The sequence below is a fragment of the Melanotaenia boesemani genome, chromosome 14 (genome assembly GCF_017639745.1).
Source record: "Melanotaenia boesemani isolate fMelBoe1 chromosome 14, fMelBoe1.pri, whole genome shotgun sequence".
Classification (NCBI taxonomy): Eukaryota; Metazoa; Chordata; class Actinopteri; order Atheriniformes; family Melanotaeniidae; genus Melanotaenia; species Melanotaenia boesemani.
Window position 1 is genome coordinate 16,363,549 of NC_055695.1, and position 24,203 is coordinate 16,387,751.

Here is a 24,203-nt window from a genome sequence, read left to right on the forward strand (position 1 = left end):
AGTCAGGGGTCATTTTGGCCCCTGACAGTGATGTAGTGTAAAAAAAAAAGATTTCAGACACAGCCAATGTGTCAAGAGCTTCAGCAGTTAGTAGCTCTGTGAGGATGTTTGCAGATACGCTGCTGATCCGAGGTAATTGATATGTGTATACTAAATGACCCACCTGCTAATTCATGCTTATCATTTGGCTCAAAGCAGCAGTTTCTATCCATACAAGTGCTTTAGCACAGTATCATAAATATTCTCTGCACAAACACACCTTGACATGCATATGTGAGTCAGGTTTGTTTAGATGCTGAAGTCTGTGGTGAGTAGGCAGGAATGTCAGAGTCCTGCAGGACATTATATTTATGCAGATTTGTCGCCGCAGTAGAAGTAAAATCAAAAGAAATCTTCTAAATCTTTGCAATCTCTTTTGCAGTCAAACAGGTTTGCTTCCTTAAAATGTTTTGCTACAGTCTTGTAGCCTTCTGCTTTTGCAGGAATCAATTATTTAAATTATAAGAGTGATGGGATGAAAAAGAGCAGAGGACTGCTGCTTATCTGGACATGGTTTGAGGAGTTAGTGTGCTAAAAGCTTTGAACCATGAGTGTTTGGATGAAATAGGCTGTAGAAGCTGATTAAGATCAGAGATTGCAAAGTATGGTTAGAGGTCAAATCACAAAAATGATTTCTTTGTTTCTTTTTATTTTTACTTATTAATTAAACAAGAAGAAAATAATGTAACAAAGTTTTTAGTTATAACATTTTGACCACAATTTTGCTTTCTAATGTACATAAAAAAATAAATTAAAAAAAAAAAACTTTACCAGGTTTTATCTTGTTGTTGGCCAAACTAATATCTTCTTGACTTTTTTTCTGATTTGAAATGATTTATTCCTCCACTAGAGACTTCATAAACCCTGAGTTTAAATAAGAATCAGAATATTTTGTATGTGCTTCTGCTTACAACACCTCCACATGTTGTTCAAATAATTTACCTAAAAAAACATTAAAAATCCATAAGTGCTGACACCCAGCTGCATGTTGACACTAATACAACAAAAACAGCTTTTTCTAGTTATGATCCACTCACTGCAGATCACACAATGTCTTTTCATCAAGTAAATGACTGGGATATTTTTAGTCTGTAGCATGTTGGTGTGAATACATTATTGAAATCTGGCGAGGCAGCAAAGCGATTATGTTCAGTGCAACCGTTCCCTCTTGAACACATGTAGAAACACGGCAGAGTTGTTGAGACAGACGCAGCTGAGACAAACAATTCATTTCAACACAAACACAATCTACAATTTCATCATCAACTGCCATTTATTAGTATCAAACCACTGCTACAAAATTACATCAAACATGATGAAAATGGACTTGCATACGTGCTATACACAATGTAAGCTTTAAAGTAATTAAAGTACATGGATTTTCTCATTTTTGGACAAATATCAATATATATTTATATATATTATATATAGAGATATATCAATGCCACTTGAAGCCATATATATCATTCCAGTGATCTAGAGCCTATAAATATACAACTATACCCCTGGTGGCTAAAAGACCTTCAGACACATTGAGTAAACATTTCCACTCCAGACTTCTCATAGAATCAGTTTTCAGAATGATTTAATTAAACAATAAAAAAACGGAGGAATAAAAACCACACAGAAAATGTTATTAAGGTTCTTTCAGCTTTAAAACATCCATCCCCAAAGAAAAAATAATGACATAAGTTATCTGAATTAATTTACAACAGCAAATGTGACACGATGCACCTTAAACATTGGACCCACAATTGAAGAGACGTTTCACACCGGTGCTACAAAGAACTGACTTCCTGTTTCAGTCAGTGTAAACAGAACTACATGTAATCGGCCTTTTGGAGGGGTGGAAAAAAAAATAGGATTTAATGACTGCCACTCAAATAATGACATTTTCTCCAAAGCAATCCTCTCAATCCTTCATGAAGTTTTCAGTGAAAACGCTTGGCGGTGCGTGATTCAGCCATCGGCGTCATGAACAGACCTGTTTCAGATAGCTTGCTCTAAAACCCAGGCATTATCTCAGGCTCTGCATCATTGGCTGGCAACTTATTTTCCAGTTCACTGGGAATAATGAGGGACAGGTTGACAAATACTTGATGGAACCTCTTTTCAAAGTAGCTTGTCCATTCCCTTTTATTCAGAGCTGCTATGTTTTCAAAAGGATTGCAAAGAAATCAGAGGGTCACGCCAGTATGGAATCACTTACTGTGTACATATTCAAAGGAAAGGTGTGAGAGAAATGAAAGAGGATTATGTAAAGAAACTGAATCAAACTTGCTCAGAAACTGGTTATATAGGTTTTTTTTTCTTGCTCTGCCTGGGTTTGACAGGAGGGATAGCTTCTGCCTGCTGTGCAACAAACATATCTACCAAACTGAATGCACTCAAGAAGCACAGGTTTTTATTTTTTTTATTTTGATACTGACAACTCAGTATGCTGCTCAGGAAAGTGGGATGGTGACTGCAGGAGCCAGGCAGCAGCCTCAGCATGAAGTATGACACAATCTCCCAGTTAAAACTGACAAAGGCACAGGAAGAGTTTCATTAACCACAAGGTCAGGAGGAATCCCTCACTCACAACTCCTCCCATCTCCTCTCTGTTAACATTGCCCATAGAAGCCTTTGTGACAAGCCAAACAACACTGTGACACCATACTAATCATTTTTTCACCCTGCAGCATGTGCAGCTGTAATGGTGCTGCATGAGAGCGCTGCTTTATATAGACAAGGAGCTGCAAACACCCAGTTACTGATGGTCAAATCACAAAATTCTAATGTGTTTTTGTTTTTTTGTTTTTTGAAAACTGACAGTAAGACACTGTCACAGAATGGCACAGCAGGCTGGGTTTGACAGGATGCTTCTCACACTGACATCCAGTCACACAACGATGAGCCACAAAATAATTCATGCTGCTTTTATAGCTAAAAATCTTTAGAAAGGTGTCAGGTGCAGCATGTCAACAGAAGAGAAGATTAATAAAAAGAGCCTTCATATACAGCTTTGAGCACTGAGAACAAACTGAGATAGTTTGTTTGTGTAGTTTGACTTGATTTTAACCCTGTTTCTTCTCCCCTGGATGATCAACTCATAACATTTAATATTTATCAGAAATATGTTGATGATACAATCCTGTTTGTTCCAGTTTGTATTCTAGATTATTTGGGGTTAAATGTGTTAGTTTTCATGAAACCAACTCAGAGGTGTCTGAAATGTGTGTACAGTGGTTCTGCTTGCTTGCATGTTTGAAATGTAATTGCAAAAACTGAAGTGAGCAATAGTTTTATATGTTTCAGCTGAGACTGCACATAAGAGCTTTAGTGTGGTTTATGGCAACAATGCTCTAAATAAGCACTGGGTTATGGTGTTCCACTGATTGATGACATACTTTAAAGGCACATTCAGTACAGTACTTGTCCCATTGTGAGATAATACAGCTGCTGTCTCATAATGCAACAAACTCAAGCTTGTAATAAATGCATTCACACACAACAGAGCGATTCTGATACATCGGGCCGAGGGGAAGGACTTTGAAATGGAAAGTTTAAAAATTCAGGGGCGGGGGGATTGAGGGACTGTAATTATATGCGCTTGCATGAATATTTAAAATCCTCTTATCTTAAATGTGAAAGTGGGGAATTTTTCTTTTTTTTTTTGCTGTCAGCTGGGAGTGCGAGGTGAGGCAGCGATCTCTGCAGGAGGGTGGTGTGGCCTCTTTTCAGCCTGTACATCAACATGTCTTTGTTTTATTTGAACTTTTCTGAGGTATGTCACTCCAGGGAAGTTTGAGTAAAGGGTGTATTCAGGTCATGACATACACTATATGGAAAGATGTGCATTGTGGGATGGAAAGAACTGTGTTTTTATGAAGTGCATTTACTGAGCAAAACACTCAAGTCTGTGAAGATGATGAAGTGCAAACGGTGGTTAATCCTACTGTATGTGCTGTGGCATCCGGCCATCTGGGCTCAGGAGGATTTAAACAGCATTCCAGGCCAGAGGGGAGAGGATCAAATATGCATGATACTGTACAATTAAGATGACTCAATAACTTGGGGCACTGTGCAAACACACTAATACGTCCCTCAACTTGAGCGTGTTTGACCCAGGATTTAACTGCCAGGATACAAATCTGACAGCACTTTAATGACAAGCAATAAAGCAAACAATAATATGTACAATAAGCCTTGTACATACCAGGAATTAATGTGAAATGAATTTATGTTGAAATTTTTTTTAGTTATTTTATAACTTTCAATTCATTTTAACCAAAAATAAGAAAAAAAAAAGTATTTTGAACCTTTAAGACACATCAAGTTAAGCTAAGACAGCTTTATAGTTCCGCTTCATTTAAGTTAATAAGTTCTTAACAATATATTATAGTTAACATAATGTGTTGCACAGAAACCCCAGAAGAGTTTCAGCCAATATCAGTGGTTGACTTTCTATAAAGAGATGTTCTGCTGGGTTTTATTGTTATGTTTGCTTTCAGTTGCTGTTGGGTGATTTTTGGGCACCAAAACTACTTGGTCAGGTTTGAGAAAAATATGCTTTCAGCAGTCCAACTGGATCTTAAACGATGACTGCTGTTGATTTCCTCTGAATGAATTGCATGTAAGATCTTCAACCTTTTAAAGAAAGCTGTGATGTCACTGCCACAATCTGGTGTCTGACTCATCTCCTTGGTAACCAAGTAAATGGAAAAGAAATTTGTTGCTTTCTGTGATGATACATTTTTTTTAAGAAGCTCATTTCTCCTGCTTCTCTGTGAGTACTGAGTCTATCCTAGATGCTTGAGATGCTGTAGTTGTGGTTACGTTGACATGTTATTTATTTATATTTTAAGCTATATTTACATTGGTGTAGCTTGGTTGTAAACATGCTTTTGGTAAGGAAGAAAACTATAAATGCACAACAAGTAAACAGTTGGTGCTCTTTATGCTTAGTGTGTGCTAGAGGATATTCAACATGCTGCCAATGAGCAATGTTTTCTAGACATCAGTAACACAAATATGTTTGTGACCTTAACAGTATAGTTCAATGCAGAAATATATATTTTTGTAGACCTCCATATACTTGAGCTTAATGCAATGAGGATGAGAAATAAAAACATTTGTACCTGCACCAAGTCACTGTTAGCCCAGCTTTGGGTTGATGAAGCATATCCATTGACTCCCCCTGTCCCCCCAGTTACTACAGTAATTACTGAACACTTGCTTAAGGGTGCTTGTAACCCATGTTACATGCTATCAGGTTGATGCTACCAAAAAACGCCACTTAGCTGCAGTGCTATCCAACACACCAAGATAAACCCCAGCGGACTGCTGCTTTGGTGAGCTTCTGAACTGGCCGTCTCTGCCTCGTTAGTTGCCCCCTCTGTATCTGTCAGTCGAGTTGTGTATGAAGTGTGTTACGGGATTTTTGCAGAAGTTCTGTGGAGAACCTTGAATAATGTTCTCCTGCAAGCATCCTTATCAGCAAGGACATTTAACCAAATATGATACATTTGGATTTAGTAAATTACCAGTTTCAAACCAGTTTCTCCTTACAAAGGCTTGAAATTCCAGGCTAGATGTGTGAGTTGTTGGTGCAACCCCCAAATGTTGATAGTGAAAAGTAAAAATAGAGAAATCTGTTAAGGTTTAGATTTTGCCCTCAAGACTTTATTTTACATGAAGACTTATAAAATAATATGTATTTGATAAAAGGGACTTGTTAATACCATACTGAAAATAATTAACATCCAGTACATTTCATATGGAATACTAGAATGGTCTTAAGTGCTTAGACAAGCAACCAGCAAAACTCGAGACTGTCACCAGTTTGTCACAACAATCATCATCATAACTGAAAAGCAGTTGTTTAGTTTATCAGCAAAGTCGATTGAAATAAATCACATACAAACACAGCCTGGTGATCTGTAGGAGGTATGTACTTTCAGACCAGGTTTGTGAAGCAAAAGTTTGGAAAAAAACTGCTTTCATTCTTATAAAGTCTGAAGATCTGTAAAATGGCCACCTTAAAAACACAGGTTAACTTTGACATGCAGCACAACCATACTCTCTGCACATCAGCAAACACGCAAGTGTGTGAAAACTATGATTACACACTGGCTCTACAGATCAAAAGGTACCTAGTTTCTCCAAATATACACACATTGATTCTGTTCTATAATACTGTTATATTGGTTCACACCCTCTCTGTTTCAAAAAGTAGGTAATTTGATTGCAAACATTGTTCTTTTTAACGTACCTAAATCAACAACAGGTATGGCATCTAAATGAACCCAACAACATTATAAACTATGCCATACTGTGTCTCATTCAAATAAATGTCACATATCCAGTTTAACATGTTTCAAATGCATTGTTTGTACATTTTTTTATAAAGGAAGAGAATAAATATGTCTGACCCATTTCCATTATACCTTAACATTGAAACAAGATCATATGGTGCAGTAATTTAATAATTTGTAAAACAAGCCGAGAACAATTTCAGTAAAAAAAAAAAAAAAAAAAGAATGAAAAAAAAAAAAAAAAAAAAAAATAGCAGAACTTATAAAGAAATAACCACAACAATAATGACAGTGTTTGTGCTTTAAGTCTTTTAACCGAGATGGCTATTCTTCTACAGATTTGCAGTCACAAGTTCACATGTGAAAATACTCTGTGAACGCGAGTAATTAAACCCTCAACTGTGGGCAAAATATAACACAGCCTATATCCAAACACAACTGGCAAACATGTTGACCTGTACCATAAATACAGCATTTCTATCAGATACATCTGACATATTTAAAAGTACCTGTGAGGGCCATTAGTTTACTGAGTACGGTGCCTTATTTCAAAGACAAGTCAGCTCGTGGTTTATGAACACTCGGTCATCAGTTAAATGTTGGATGAATAAACTGTATTTTACTGAGAGTTTCTGGAAGGATCCTTTTGAAGGAAAGTAATTTTATGTCTATGGTACTATTAAGGCATTATAGTGCAGTATTTCTGTTTCAGCCATGAAAAGAGGATACTTAAGGATGAGTATGCCACGCTGACATAAGAAATAAACCCAGCAGTAACTCTGCTTTTGAGCCTTGATATGGTCGATTTCAGTCAACAAAAAACTGATAGATTTTCTTCTATTCATAGAAGATGATTTAATTTGGCCTGAACTCTAATGGATACAGGTTTTTATTTATTTATTTATTCATTTTGGATAAATTCGTTCACCTTGGAAGAACTGTTAGCACCCTGTGCCATGGCTGTGATAATGAGCATGCTCATGAGCTTCAGTTTGTGTCCTGCTGATCATGACATAAAAAAGGATTCTGGTTATACTGTGAGAGCATTTACTGATAAGGGAATAAAACAATGCTGCTGAGTGGTGCTTCTTCAGTTTCAGTTATCCAAGTATCATGCCAGAAGTCGTAGCTAAGAACTACATTATGCCACTGTGGGGTTTTCAGCTAAAAATTCATCAGTAGGTGCTCAGCATTAGATCAGATTTAGAGACGCCTACGGGAAGTGGCACGTTCCTAAGAACTGCTAAACTTGGGCTCTACTTTTTCTTCTTAACTGCAACCATTTTTTATGACATTCATATACATGGACTCACTCAGAAACAGTATGAATTAGTAGTTTTTTTTAAGATGTAAACAAAAGGCTGCAATGTTCATCTGTTGATACTGTACAAAGTGGTGATTTGTAATAATGTTCTTGGTTGAATGAGAAAAGCTGGTCCCACTTTCAAACGTAAGCCTACACTATATTAAAATATAAAGATACAATACAGTATATTTTGCTACTTTGACGGCTGCCTGATCAAAGCTGTTAGGCAGGCATAGTAACTGAGGGACCCATTTCAGAACACAACAAAGCACACCTTCAACACTGTTCATCCACCTACTGAGTAATCATGACAAAACAGGTCCTGAAAAAACCCTGCCTTTTTGTTCTTTTGTTTGTTTTTTTATTATTTTTATTTTCTGTTTTTTGTATTTTTATTTCTGTATTTTTAAGCACACTCCATAATCAAAATTTGTATTGTTAGGAATCTAAATGTCTTTCCTTTGTTCCACAGCCCATAATACATTCAATACAACATTGGTATGGTAATTTCTGTACTGAGAGACTTGGCACAATTACATCTTTTTAGCCTTGTACAAAAATGAATGGAGATTTTGCGCCATCGCCTCGCAGGAAAAGGATGAGTGAAGTAACTCATTTGGGAGGTTCAGGGACTGTTGATATGATTGGAGGAGGTGTGGGGGTGAACACTGATTCACAAGGTGGTCAGTCAATCAGAAAACGAAAAAAAAAACATGGGAAAGGGGAAATAATAATAATAATAATAATAAAAAACATCATATTATTTACATGACAGAAATTTCATCAAAAAGAAAAGGAAAAAAAAAAAAATCTCCCCACACAAAGTGAAGCTGATCATTTCCCCACTTCAGCTTTCCAACAAACCGCACCAGATTGGATTCCAGCCATCAGCAATTTCAAAAAGGATTCATAAATGCTCTCGACAGTCATTGTGTCTGGCCTGGTTTCTGTTAGTACACGCTGATGAAGGAGGAGAGAGCCAGGACCAGGTATCGGCAGGCCAGCGGGACATATGCGTTTCCTGTGCTCCCATAGGGCGCAGTGTTGGGCGCTGTGGGCAGAAACAAGAAAAGCTCTGATTAGTTATGAACGCACTTTCATTCTGACACACCAACCATTTCCAGATCTGTAGTTAGCGTGGTATGATGCTTTCAAATGATATGACAAGATTGCCAATTACAGTTCCAGTATAGCTGATTTGAGTTGGCAAGTAAAAGAAATTTTACAAAATAATTCTTTACATGAAAATGTACCAGCACCAAAATGTGTGGAGTGTGCCTTGATCAAATATGTAAGCAGTATTGTTTGTTTAATATTTAATCTGCTCAGCATCACAAAGGTCAGGCCAAAAAGTGACATGAGGAACCTGGAGGGTTATGACATGATGAATAAAATCAATGTTTGTATAATCTGTACACTGACAAAAACTTTATAAGTAAGGTACCTGAAAATACACACACACACACACACACACACACACGGTCAGTCTCAATATCCGAGTTGGTCAGTGTTTAGCTTTTATAATATCATAACATCCCCAACAAAATAGACATTATAAGGTATGATGCATGAGAGACTGGAAGGAGCAAAATGTGAAAAAAAAAGACCCGTTATAGAGGGATCCTTTCCATAATGTTGTAAGAGACTTAAAATAACAATCAAGTCCCCATTTCCAACAAGGGTTCCGACTTGGGACGGGGCAGTTTGGTGTAGTTTGGTAAGGTAAGCCCTGGGGCTTCATGCATAAAATGTGCGTAGCAAAGCAAACTACAGGTGGCGTCCGCAGGGAAAACAGTAAAAGCGTGCGCATGCACATCCCACATCTGTTTCCGTTTATAAATCAGAATCAACTCTAAAGTTGCCGCATGTGAGGGAACGCCTTGCTACGCCCTTATGGTGACTATAAAAGGTCAGGTGAACGCCTATAATAAATATTCATCATATTATTTCCATGATGGCTCGGGAGGGGAAAAGAGTGAAGAAGCAGATTTTGTCAGAATGTGAGACTGAGATCCTGATGGACCGAGCTGGAAAACGTAATAAAGTTTAATTACACGGCGTGGGCATGACTTGTGTCAGAAAGGCAGAAGAGGGCAGCAGGTGGCAGATACTGTCAATGCTGTGCCACAAGGCAAGACATGCCAGAGGCATCGGTTGGTGCAGCTGGATGTGTCAGTTGGTAGAGCATCCGTCAGCCATACCGATGATCAAAGTTCGAATCCCACAGGATTTGAACTTTGAAATAAAGACATTCTTGACGGAAATTGGGACACCAATTAAACAAGGATTGTGTAAGAATAAATAAATAAATGAAAACTCTTGTGAGATGCATCACTTCTAGATGCTCCAGTCTGCATTCCACTCTGCTGGGTCTTAGAATGAATGACCAAAGCTTACTTTAATATTTTCTTTTACTGACTGTCCACCACATATATATATATATATATATATATATGTGTTTAACATGTCAGACTTGGTAAAAAAAAATGTTTTAATTGAACTATGAACCTGTGGGGCTTGTTCACATTTATTTACAAATAGTTTTTTTTTATTGTGGCTGGTTTCACCAGCTCTCACTATTTTCAAGCTGCTTTGGACCATATCCCAGCTTTAACCTGACTTGAGATATAATCAGGAAAAATAATTGAAAAAGTGTCAAAAAACAAAACAAACAAAAAAAACCTTTCCATCTCATCTGTCTTCAGCTGTAAGTTGAAGTGCTTACTCCCCCTTTCCCTTATTTTATATTGGAAGTCTAAAGAAGCCTTCAGTCGAGAGAGGAACAAATAAGGGCTACACAAGTTCCTTGTTCATGTCGCTATCAAAGGAGGCTTTGTTTCGTGCTGTTTGTGTTTATCTGACCAGCAGACAGCCACAATAATATGAACTAGTCTCTCTTAGGAGCTGCTTTAGGCAGGGGAGGGGAGGAAGAGGGCAGCCTGTTATTTGGAGGGGATACTCTGCCTCCCCATCATATGCACACTCTTTTAGCCTGTAGCTCAATAAAGCCGACCTCACAGGTTACAAAACAGTCACTCCATCAGCACACACATATACCTGCATGTACAGGTCACATGCATGCCTGCACACAGAGCACAGCAAGTCAGTGCAAACAGGTTCTGCTCTACCAGGGGAAATCATGTGGTGCACAGCCCATATCAGCGGGGCACCTCTATTTACATGGCCGTGTAATTAGTTCACAATGTACAATAAGTTCTCTGATCTGGACGTCACGTTGCAAAAACAGCTAAATAACCACAAACACCCACTCACCATGCAGACAAACAGATGAGGTCATGAACATTAAAAATTCTTTACTATTTCTAAGGATAGAAATGGCTTCTAGTTGAATTTATCTATCTATCTATCTATCTATCTATCTATCTATCTATCTATCTATCTATCTATCTATCTATCTATCTATCTATCTATCTATCTATCTATCTATCTATCTATCTATCTATCTATCTATCTATCTATCTATCTATCTAGTTAGTTGATATTATTATCCCACAGAACCACTGTGACTTTGGACAGTGCAACATAAGAGCAAACGTGGGTTGTTCTCAGGGTAATTTATGTTTGGTGGTTTGCTAAGATAAATAAAAATGATGCAGAAATTGATCTCATCACAACAGAGTCTCCTGACATAGCTCTGCTTTTACCTGACATTTACAGGCATTACTTAGCACCACTGGAGTTGTTTACCTGTTAGACTGAAAACTACTGTGCACCTCACAGGCAGAATGAGAAAATAAAAAGGAGAAAAACATGTAAATACAGGCGCACAAACGGGTGAAAATTTGGAGTTGGATGCACGGCAGCCTGAAGCAAACTGTGGACCCTCTCCTCTTTCTCCTTGTCTACGCCGTTTTATCTTTGTCTCCCCTTTCTACCTCATCCTCTCTCTTTGTATCCGTCCTTTCTCCTGTCCAGAGTACAGGATAATGACACAATTTTCCTGGGCTGTGAGAGCGAGCCGAGAAATGGTAACCATAGCAACAGCTCCTGTCCTGCTCAGCCGGCCCACTGTTGCCTGAGCTTGAGTGCGTTCCATTGTGCTAGCCACGCTAACACAAATAATTTTGTGTATGTTTGTGTTGTATGTTTGTGACTATGAGTGTGTGTGAGTGAGGTGGCAGGTGGGGAATAGGCAGATGTCACTATCACCCTTCTTCAGTTTCTCATCTGATCAGTGTCAGCGCAGCTTTTAGCTCAGTAAATGCTGCAGTAATCACATTCATATATTGTACAAAACTCTCTTCATGTTGCAGTTCAAGAAGCTCACAAAGTAATTACTGGCTCTCTGCTGTGGTTAGTGGTGACTTGACTAGAGAGCGTAACAATAAACTACTGAGTGCTTAAGGAGAGGAAGTGTTAAGTGAGGTAGGGGTATAGTCAGTGCTGCTGCTTCCTCACAGCGTTTGAGTTTGGGCTTGTTTAATATCGCCCTGTGTCACTGTAAAAAGCTGGGGCCTCCATTGTTTTGACTGTGTGGGTTGTAACTTGCCATTTTAATTAACTCCCCAACCAGAAACTGCCTGCAACACCGTCACTCTGCTCATTAACATGAAGGGAATAGGAGAGAAAGAGACAGACAAACAGAAAGTTAGTGCAGAAGAAAGACGGATATGTGGAGAAAAAAGGGGTGCATCAAAAGAGGAGTGGGCTGGAGGGAGAGACATTGATTGAAAGGGGTGTGAGAGTGAGGCTGCAGTAGCAATGGACATGAGAAAGAAAAGAGAAGGGAGGAGGAGGGGGAGTCTGCCTGAGCTGCACCTCTTTGGGGTTTGAATTTAATTGCCATGTATATCAGCTGCAAACTACAATGACGTACCAGGATTCCAGACAATATATCACAGAGAAACCAACAGTGTCAAGATGCGCAAATGCTGGGAAGACAAGCAGCGCTCCAAAGGGAGAGGAGCAGAGGAGATAAGTGGAGATGAAAGCGATATGCTTCAATTACTGTTTTGTAACAGAGCTGAAATGAAAAACTAAAGCCTCCCCAGCAGTAGCCAGAGTCATGTGAAAATAACAATTCCAGGTTCTCTCCTCTGAATCTGGACTGGAGCCATTAGCTTTAAATAGCATGCTGAAGTATGAGCTGCACTCATTCTCTCGCCCTTGTTCCCTCCCTCTTATCCCTCCAGAATCTCCACCGACAGCAGTTTTGTCACCCACATATCATATGCACAACAAATGCTAGGGCCCTGAACCTCAGTCACTGTTGACAAAGATCATGAATCATGCTGAAATATGCAACAGTGACAATGCAGCATCGTGCTGAGTGCCATCTAAAGTGTTGCACTGCACTATTATTCAGTGGAATTTCACTCTATTAAATAATGTGTGTATGTGCTACTTTTCCCATCCTGTGTTAAGCTTAACCATCACATATGTAAACATGGCTGCTTCATTTATTCAGAAAAAAAAGAAAATGATTTTTTTTCCTTTTGCCTGAAGCTGTATATATAATATTAAAATGTGTCAGTTTTGATTTAAAAACAGCTTTTTAAACGTGCTTTTTCAAGAACAGTCGTTAACATTTTTTACTAAAACAAAAAATGAAATGAACACAATTAATTCTAATGCAGCTAAATAACCCAATGACACAAGAATAAGGGTAAAATAAACTCAATATTAGCTAAAATGTTTAGATCAGGGAATTTAGATATCCGGATTGATTTTGAATTTAAAGATTATGAGAAGGTGAAGAGCTGGACAAAAGCAAAGCAGCATCAAGTTATTCTGCATTGAGAAGGTAAAAGCCCTGTGGAAATAGAAGCAATCACCCAAAATCAGCCACATAAGATATCTGCTGAAAGCACAAATCCCAAACAAACCATACCGGAGGTGTATTTGTGAAGTGTATTTCCCATAAAACTGTATTTTAACACACATTAGCTTAGCTGGAATGGAAAAAAAGAAAATAAATAATATCTGATAATTACTTCTGCACTACACCAGCAGTAACTGAAGTAAGGTTCTCTTGTTTCACATGTGAGGACAACTGTAACCAGCTGAGTTATTCTTAGCTGAGTAATTGCACCGTCTTTTTATATGTTTTCGTAATAAAGAGGAGTGAATAAAACAGGATCTGCCAGCACTTGCTGTATGAAGGTGATTTATGCGGTGAGAGCTTGTTTCTTCTCTACTCAGTATTCTTAATTATGTATTTCAGGCACATTTAGCTTAAACAACTACATGTATTCAAGTTTAACAAAGGCTTGGATTATTTAAATGTTACTTGTAATAAAGTATTTTTATATTAAGGAGTAAAATCAAATGGCAATTTAATTTGTCTTCTTCATTTAATAAATATTTTCCACACCTCCAGCCTGTTAGCAGGTGTGCTGTTTTGTCATAACTCATCGCGTGGTTGATCAGCACTGATTCAGACTGGTGAATAACTCTAGTTGCTGAAACTTGTTGGTTGTATTTTTATGGGCGTTTAGTTTTAAATGAATCTCTTTGCTGTGCAGTAGATGGTAGATCTATTGAGTCGGCTGTATCCACCAAACAGGCTGTCACTCATGGAACAGAGACGAAAGCCAGCCAGGCATCATCCCAATCCCCTGTGGACATGGTTTCAGAGATGGTCTCCTCTGAGCGGGGGAAGGGGGAGGAGTTCAATGTCCTTGACCATCAGTCAATGGCCTCTGGTCCTCCCCACACAGCTCCCTAGAGAGAGCCCACATGAGACACTCCTGAACCAGAACTGATCCTGTATACATCATGCTGTAAATCGGGCTAAATCCCTCTACATGCAAGGTTCACAGCAGCCACCAAGGGTGTGTTTAACACAGTGCAGCAAACACTTTTGTTCCATGCAATGTTTTGATATTTGGTTAAAAGTACATTTTGTAATAGTGTGCAACAATCATGAGGGACTACCACACATTCCAACTATGCACCATGATACATTATTTACTCTACTGTCACATATAGAGTACAAGCACTTCATAAAGGGTGAGCGAGACATTTTCCATTCTTTACCTGTCATCAGTCCAAAAATGGAGAAATACACTCACCACTTTATCATTCATGTTGTTGCCTCTTGCCCGTAGCAGGCTGCCATATTGACTTTGTGCACAATATACTTGCCAACCCATCAGCTCACTCATCCATTTCTCTTTCTATTCCTTCTGTTCTTATACAAGTAAAATGTTCATCATAACCAAATATGATGTTCAAACTCATCACCTCTGTCTCCTGCTATGATCATCACACAGTGCTGCTCCACAGAACCCTCATTCACTCACACCTTCGAGCTCATTAGCCCCACCAATCATTTGCATTAGTGCTAGTAATGAAAAGCCTCCATTAATAACATGGCCTTCGGAGATCATTTACTTTCCCCTGCCTCCCAACAGTGTCGTATCCTCACTCCTCTGCCCCCTCTCTCCAGATCCTGGTACCTACTGGTTATCGACACCCAGCAGAATGCTTTTTTGGGGCTGGCTCTAATAGCTCCTTTCAGCGTCAGTATCTGTGAGGAGAGTGAATGAGCAAAAGACAGGTCACCTGATAGCTAACTGAGTGAGCTGAGGGCTCTTGATTGCAGGCAGGCTTTGGCCTTCAGCTTGACTTAATCAACACCTCTGTGGGATATCTGGACACTTAAGAGAGCCCTCAGCACAGTGTGAGCCAGAAGGAAGAAATCCCAACTGAGCAAATATTTCCCGCATTCTCCGCACAGGTTACTATTCCTTCTTTGTATCGATTGGCTTTTCCCTCATACTGCACAGCTTTTCTTTCCTGCTCCTCTTATCCTGTTATTCAAAATGAGCCTGGTATTCAAAAGAATCCAAGATTCCCAGTGACCTCAATGTATGTTTGTGGCTCTTATCAATTCAAGGACATGCTTTATCCAAGAAATCAACGAGCTTGCAAATGACGTACTTTATATTCACTCCTGATGGATAAATCTCCATTTTTAAACAGTTTTATAAATCCCCCCCACCCCCTCCACTCACTCACACACTCACACACACACACACACACACACACACCCACACACACACACACACACACACACACAAGTTTTTTCTTTAAATCATATTAGACTGTTTTGGGAATAAACGAAAGAATGGAGTACAGTGTGTGGACAGACTTTTTAATCACAGCATTTCTAAAAGCATAATTACTTCATGACTTTGCCTGCTCCCACTAAATCTCTTTAATGTTAGAGGCTTAATAAAATGCACAGGGACACAAACAAATGGCGTCAGCATGTTGTAAGTTCCTCTCTCCTTCTCACTGTCTCTGTAATAATCTCACTTTCATATGTGGGTTTCTCACTCCCACTCTCTAATAATTCCCCACGCTCCCATTTCTTCCTCACTCTTTTAATGCTTATCAGGGTTTTATTTCTGTGAAAGTCCTGCTACAGGCCTAAGGATTTCGCTGAGTCAGGTGCTGCCAGCTCCTGCACACCATGATGACAGCGACAATCTGCCCGATTATAAGGAAGTGCTTTGCGTCAGACTTGCATCTCCATGAGCTGCAATATCAATACATCATGATAGCATCTAAACTCCAGCCTGGAGGCAACTGTCTCTTCTTCCTCGCTCTGTTCCAATCATCTCCTTCACCTGTACCAGCCTAAAACAGCTATTCCCTACTGTTATGCATGCTGGATTATGATAAGACAGCTCTCTTTTAGAAATTTCCATTATAGCTGATAACATACCAGAGCTGAATGTACAGGGTTAAGTGCATGTTTCTCCTGATGGTTATAAGATAACTTTATCACTGCAGACTGCCTGGTTATCACAGTTCACCTGAGGCTAGTCGGACCTTATTGGAATTTGCTCACTCTGAGTATTTCTGAAAGCACCGTGGCTGCAGCCAGAGTTTGCTCATATGGTCATACTGTATGCAGAGCAATCTATATTTTTTGTTCATATTTACCTTCTCTGAGCTGTTAATTGATTTTTCTCAGATCAATTCAGTGGTTTACAGAAATTGTTGGACCAAAAAAGGCCAAATCAATTGCCAAGTGATTAGCATGTGCAGTGGATTACTTCAAACTGAGGCACTACACAAGACTTGAGGAGGCGGGGACAACAGGCGCGATTCAATGAAGGCACACACCATATGTTTACGTTAATTATTGCTAACTCAAAATCTGCTTTAGATGTACAAGCCCACAGGCTGCGTGAGTGTCACGCATGAAATATTCCTTTATTTTGCAAAGATGGAACCTGGGGCAGTGAATGTATGCCAACATCTTCTCCGCACCTTGTTGCAGACTGCCTGGGGTAAATTCGGAAAAAAAGCTATAGAAGCCTGATGTGATCATAATTGACCCAGAGGAGTATTTTACACAGCAGTCGGAAACTACACAGATTCCTCAGTCAGGTAGCTTTTGTGTGTGAATAACTTCCTTTCTAATTCACATACTGGAGTAGCAGTGAAGCGCCTAACAATTCAGTTTCAGAGCTAGATGTTAACACTTAAACCATCCCAGCATCTTCTGCCACTAATACAGTTTTTACACCAAAAGTAGTGTGCTTAAATTAGGTTTAAATGCAGGTACATTTGCTCAAACAAGCAGCTTTAAGTCTTCCCATTACTTGTACAGCACACTTTCCATCAGTGCTTCAAAAACCAAACTCATTAGTTCAATATACCTCTACCCCACACAGTGGGGCAGAGAATAAGTCAATAAGCTTTCTACTGACTTGACTACAGGTAGAAAAAATAAATAAATAAGTTAAAAAAAAAAAAAAAAAAAAAAATCCAATTTCATCTCTTTTTGTCCACCAGTCCACTCTGTTTCGGAGGCTCCATGTGAAATGTTACAATCAGTAGATGTGTGAAAAAGTGAGGTGTGCTCATTTTTGTTGCTTCTCAGCATCCTTAGTCAAAATTATTATGTACTCTGGGTCTTGTGTTCCCACTGTAGCTGGAGACAATTAAAACCTGCATTTACTACAGAATCATTGGACACAAGTGTGACTGTTTATTAAACACTTTCCCACTGCACTGAAGAACTGGATGTTAGTGGGGTTTTAACCAGGAGTAAAAAGGGGTTAAGGCAATCACAGGCTTGTGGCCATTGAACAAAATAAAAATCGTACTGCTCCTGAGATGACCCTCTTGACATTTAGCAGTGAGGAATGAAAATGAATCCTTTTACATCAAAACTAGCAAACTAATTGTGGGGCTGGTAATTAATTTTTAATAGCCTCCGTCTGTCATCCTGGGGATGGGCTGCACTAAAATGGCTGAAAACTAGCTCATTATTGTCAGCTGCAGTTAATCTGGTGACTGTATTTAAAACAGAAATAAAGCGGGGATTTGACGTGTCCCAGTCATGCTATTCGCTGACATCTCAGTGCCCTCGATGCAGATGGAAGAATAAAACATGAAGGTTCTGATACTAGTTTTGTACATTACAATGAATGGGTCTTAAAACAGATAATTAAGAGTTATTACACACGCAAGGGGTGTAGACAAACACCCTTGAGGTACAAGAATGAAATAAAAATTGCAATTATATTTATTAATCTCAAGAAATTTTAAGAACCTTTATGGTTGTAGCTCCCAAACCATTCTCCTTGAAGCTCTGCATCAACACAGCAGAATGATTCATTGTTTTGGCTACATGTTTAACATTTATCTAACTTCCCACTCCAGTTTTTACATAAAAAATGCATTTTTCCACCGCGTGATGTTTGATTAAGGAACTTCATTTACTTTTTGGTCTTGTTGTGAATGTAGATTTTTGATTGAAAGAACATCAGCCAGCTGGGCTCACAGCTGTAGACTGTACTCTTTCACAAGCTCTTCTAGTCCTTGTAGCTCTATAAAAGACAGGTACTCATCTACATGACAGTCAATGCACTTCTGTAACAGCAGTGTTTGAAGCACTTCATCCTCAAACAGACTTGATAATCCACTAAATGTGTCATGAATTTGCAAATGGAATAAAAAAGAAAAGAGAATGGGAACCTCTGTTACGTGAAAGCTTTGCACGTCCCCTGTAATCTTTGGCAAGAGGCCAGCACATTAAAAATCCAGTGGTTTACAGTACGCATGAAAAAGTATTAATACGATACTCAAAAGTGAAAGATTTCAATAAAGTAAAGAAGAAGAAATGAAAGAAAAAAAAATGTGACTGATATTACTGATTTATTAACACAGCATTCATAACAGTGTAAATGTTTAGAGTAGGCCTGGTTTTAACCTTCATCTATTGCTGTACTCTGTAGCTATAACACTGTTTCTGTCAAATAAATGCAAAAACATTTATCTGAAAAAAAGATTAAGTAATATTAAAGGAAATATAAACACACACACACACACACATATGTACAATGACAATAACTGCAATACTCTGTGTATATACTGAGTGTTTATGAAGTATGAATAAAAGTGTCAGATATCACCAAAAAAACCTAAACCTCTATCTGCTTCTTCACACACACAGACACTTTAGCCTTTTCTCAGTGAGCTTATCTTCTCTGCCACACTGACTCTATCAATGTGCAACTTTTATGGCTGCATAAATACCAGACGCAATGATGGAGACACCTGCTCTTTCCTTTGATGTGGGACTATACTTGGTGAGTACACCTCCCATGTCAGTGAGTACCACTTTCTTCACCATTGTGTTCCTGTTTCTCACATGAGGTCAAACATTATTGACTGGAATCACTGAGGGGAAGGAGTCTGTGTTTACCGACAAATTGGACTGGTGGATTGACCCCTGGCTTAACTTAGCTGGCTTCCAGGAGCAGCAAATATCAATACATCTGGTAAAACACATAAATCTTCTGTCGGCAGAAAGAGAGCAGATGGATTTCACCATTTACATACAGTATCCATCACCAATTTGACTCTTTGCTCTTGTGACAGCTAATGTAAGTGTGGGAAATGTCACTTTAATTATATTGTATTTATACCATTAAAGGCAATTACAGCAGAATGTAAAAGGTCACAAAGTAGCTATATATAAAAAAAACTATGCATGTCGTGTGTCTAGAAAGTAATGATCGAACTTCTAGCAGCAATTTAAGATTGCTGTTTTATTGGTTGGTAGGACCCAGAATCCAATTACAGAGTCTCTTAAAGAACAGCTGTTAATTTGTCCCAGTATAATGTGTTTACATCAAGAGTACGGTACCTGCGGTATTAAAGCACTGTTTCTTAAATATAAGTTTTTTTTTTTATCAAGCAAAACAATTAGAAGAAGTATGTTTAACTCAGGCAAAAATGTTATGTAAAACAATAACACAATTATGCTTAAAGAAAACAACTTTCCAGAGTTTGAATGCATTGCTAAATCCACAATGAGAGTTCCAGCTCAGTGCACATGACTAGTTTGCATCTTTAAAACAAGTTTATTAAAATCCACAGCGACACATGCAGCATGTTTGCTGCTCTTCAGATCTCAGTGCTTACTAGTATGAAACATACTGTCACACAGACTCTATTGATAATCATAACGTATGATAAAAAGACTTACAAATAGGGGTACACAATATATCTTAAATTTACCTTCATCACCTGATGATATACATTTTGCAACAACTGCCTAAACTGCAAGAAATAGCAGTCCCTATGTGCATATCTTAAGGAAGTGACGTGATGCTGTTTCAGACGCTGCTGTGTATTTATGCTCTGTGTGTATCAATGGCAGATCAAATAGAAACTAAGTGTCCTGGATGCCTGCTCCTTGTAGATGCTAACCGTTGCTGCAAAAGAGCACACGAAGAGAGCGGTGTGGCAGTGGAATGTAACAAGAGCAAAATGTGGATGTTAAAGAAGTTGTGGCTAAACAGAACAGCACATCAGATATTTGGAACCACGTTGATTAGAAGACAGATGAGACACTACAAATATAAGTACTCTGCAAGACATGTTGAATACTTGTGTCAAGCCAACCACCAGGGGAAACTCCGTAGCCACCTACAGTAAAACCACAAGGAGCTATAGGCAAAGCCAGCAAATGTTTGCAGCATCTTACTTTGAGTCCTAATTACCTTATATCTGCCAAAATAGATAGCAGCATGGATGTCTGGACTGACGATGTTAGACAGTGGTCCACAGTTGGTATATTTTCATTTAAAAAGCAATACATGGCAAACTTCCGCTATACCTCTGTAACCTCCTCTCTGTTTGCTCTAATACCTATCAGTTACGCTCCTCAAAGTGGTTACTATTTAATGTTCCCAGAGTTGCAACAGAATTGGGACCTCCTGGTTAAATAAAGGTTTAAAACAAACAAACAAACAAACAAAAAAAAAATAACAGTTACTAATTACATCTTATCTGGTGATCTCAAAGTTGTTCTGTTTTTCATATTAGTTAGACATCAGTGCATTAATGTAAACTATGACTCATCTGATAGAAACTGTGTTTGATAACTGATCATCCACATTGGAATATAAAACATTGATCTCATTATTTATCAAAGGTTGGTAAAGAAATAACTTTTTGCAAAGTCTGTTAATTTTCTATTTTATCTCTGATCTCTAGTTTTTAGGCTGCAGGGCACAAATTATTTTTATTAAGGAGAACAATTGGCCCTTAAGACCAGGAATGAGAAACACTGCACTATAGGGAGGCTGAGGGCTTCATAATAGCAATGCAGGTTTATTACAATTAGAAAAATGATTAATCGATCAATTTCAAAACACAAAGAATGGTCAACAGCATGTTTATTGACTTAGTATATTATTAGTCAGGGATAAGTCATATTAGTAAAATTATGTGACATAATTGTTGAATGCTGTTATGATGTAATTTATGCAGAGAAGACATGACTCAGCGAATGGAGAAGTTCAATGCAGTCCTGTTTTAAAGTTGCTTCCAGGCAGAAATGACTGTAATTAGTGACAGATGTAATTATGTGAAGTGCCACTGGCTATGCTGATCATCTAAGCTGGCCTAATTGATAGTACAGGCTCTCTAAAATGTAGAAAACACACAGCACCTTTCTTTTGTGAAGAAGTTGATCATGTATTTGGATTGATGATGATGATGATGATGATGATGTGATGATGATGATGATGATAAATGATTGGGAAATATATTGCTGTTTTGTTCTCTACTCTGCAATAAAACGTCATTTATAAGTTCTTCCGATTTGTAGCAAACATAAGATTTGCCAGTCATCTCAAAACTCACAACAATCCTCCAAACGTTGACAGAAAAAGGAAAAGGCCTACATATGACAGATATGCAAACAGACAATCCTGTAAGTAGACAGTACACTTCCGATACTGCTTTGCTCTCATATTGCCAACTGCTGTGGTGAGACGCTCACAAGTCTCTTTCCAGTCATTTTCTGTTGCTTCTTGTTGGGATGCAGATCTGTGGCTGAGGGCCCACTGGGAGCCACCCACCATCACTATGATCTCTGCATGCTAGATGGCATTAGGAATAACAAATATAGAGCAAAATGGTTTAATCCGCTTGTGTCCTTTCAAATGTGCTCAGACAAAAGTGACTGGGATTTCTCAGTGCTAATTAACAGTGTCAGTGGGGACAAGACTCAGACATGTGAGTTGCTCATCATATTGATTGTTTCAAGCATGTAACAGTAATATGCTAGGATGAGGGGATGTGGATTAAAAAAGGTTCGTCTATCACTTCAGAAGTTGCTACACCCTTGCTGAGGTGAATCTCATCACTTCCTTTACCATAGGCATTTCTCAGCATCTTTACTGACCTTTATTCTTTATTAGCAAATGTAATGAAGGCAGATCTTTGTCAAAAGCCTTATATTAAACATCATGAGAAAAGCCAGAGGAATACTAAAGGGTTAATAGTCCTTGTTTGGGGCCTTTCAGGCTTTACTCTTAAGTACTTGCATTTCAATTTCTCTGATGCATGAGAACTGAGGAAGAGAGTAGGGAGTTGAGATAGCAGCGAGCAGTGCAGGATGCATAAAATGATTGTGTGTTTTGCACTGGGGGGCTGATTTGTGTGTGTGTATAAGAGTGTGCACGCATGAAGACATGTATCATGTACTGTCAGAACCCCCCCACCCATCCACCACTAATGCATCTATCCACACACACAACAAATATCTGCATACTCAAGTGCTTATAGACTTTGTGTGCTTGCTTGTATGTTTGTGTGAGCCTGTCCTGCACTCTTTATTAGCTATAATAAAGAGTGACATGATTCCAACTTACAGAGGCTTTGTTACTGGTGGTCAGAGGCTACTCTTCAGAGATGCCTAGAGAGCCAAAAGGCTTCGAAATCGAGCCGATAGAACTAACCTTATTTAACAGCCAGACATCTGAGCCATTTCCCCAAAGAGAATGCCAGTTCTGAATGTCATGACCTTTTCTAACCGTGTTAAAAAACCTTCAAGGTCGTTAAGGTGTGGTTTGCCAATAAAATATATTTGAAGACTCTAGAAGAGCAGCAAACAGAGGGAAGGGTGGTGCATATGCTTAGTTTAAATGTACATGCTGTCAGATGTTATTTGGTTGATTGAGATGGTATTCCTGAGGCTTGTGACATTGACTGAAGTGTGTGTGTTTGATGAACTTTAGAGAGGGAGCGGACAGGCTCAATAACATAGAAATGAAAAATGAAAATAACTTAAGGGTTACCTGCGTAAGCATAGCTTAGTGTGTGCATGTGCTTGTGTATAGAGACAAGAGTGTGCTGTTTGAAAGGTGATGTGGAGTGCAGGTTGTTTAAAGGAAGGGAAAATTCTCCTGAAAAGCTGGTCTCTTTGTCCAGCCTCTCAGAGATAATTGTCTGCCAGAATAAAACAACAGTGTGCAGCAGTTCATCCTGAGAGGGCAGAGGGACAGCGCTGAGGACAACAAACTTGACAAAAAGAGGTAAAAGAAGGAATTAAGGAAAAGATGAGGGGAGGGTGTCAGGGTGTGTTTTATGAGTATTGAAGCAAAAACTTGGCTGTGTCATAAGGACATCAAATATAGATCCACATCTCACAGGACAATGTTTTTAAAGGTGAAACAAGGGCGGACAGTAAACACGTGAAAATCTCTTTCTGATAGGAAGATAGTAAAATGTGAAAATTATTACTTAAGAAAAGCAGTAGTTAACCTTCTTTACACATTTCCTTAGGTACAATCACTTGTAAGAGCTAAATACATTTAGAACTGTCTGTCTCTGGGCTATTGTGATTAAAAGGAAGTTGAATTCTGCTTCAGTCAAAGCTGGATGAAATGCAAATAAGTAGCCAATACAGTCACATCTACAATGACTGGCAGGCATTTTCATGCAAGGCTTGCAGTAGGAGTTCAATTACTGGAGCGAGTAGAGAACACTGCAATTGAACTCAGGTGATCCCTGAACAAATCTGCTATGCCCACACAAAGTCTTGTTTTTCTGGGACGAAACAGGACAAAAAGAAAAAAAAAAAGAAAAAAAAGAAAAAAGGAGCCTGCATGCAAGCTAACTGCTCTTTTCAGACACTCTGCATTTGAATAATACTTTTTAATGCATTGTTAATAAGCACATCATCCTGGATTCCAGCTGCTGCTCGGAACTAATATAATGTATGGATAGTACTTTGAGTCTTTTCTAGTTAGCACCTTTTCAAGTGAGTTAGCCTATAT

At 38.6% G+C, this 24,203-nt stretch overlaps 1 protein-coding gene across 2 annotated transcripts in view; it reads right to left on the reverse strand.

Moving 5' to 3' along the window:
- Positions 1-1,293: 1,293 nt before the first annotated feature.
- Positions 1,294-24,203, reverse strand: part of negr1 (neuronal growth regulator 1) — a 152,566-nt gene continuing 129,656 nt past the window's right edge. For both annotated transcript variants that reach the window (XM_042006625.1, XM_042006624.1), the window contains one exon: positions 1,294-8,692. In XM_042006625.1, the coding sequence (XP_041862559.1) occupies positions 8,592-8,692 (101 nt within the window). In that variant the 3' untranslated portion in view covers positions 1,294-8,591. The remainder of the gene's footprint in view (positions 8,693-24,203) is intronic.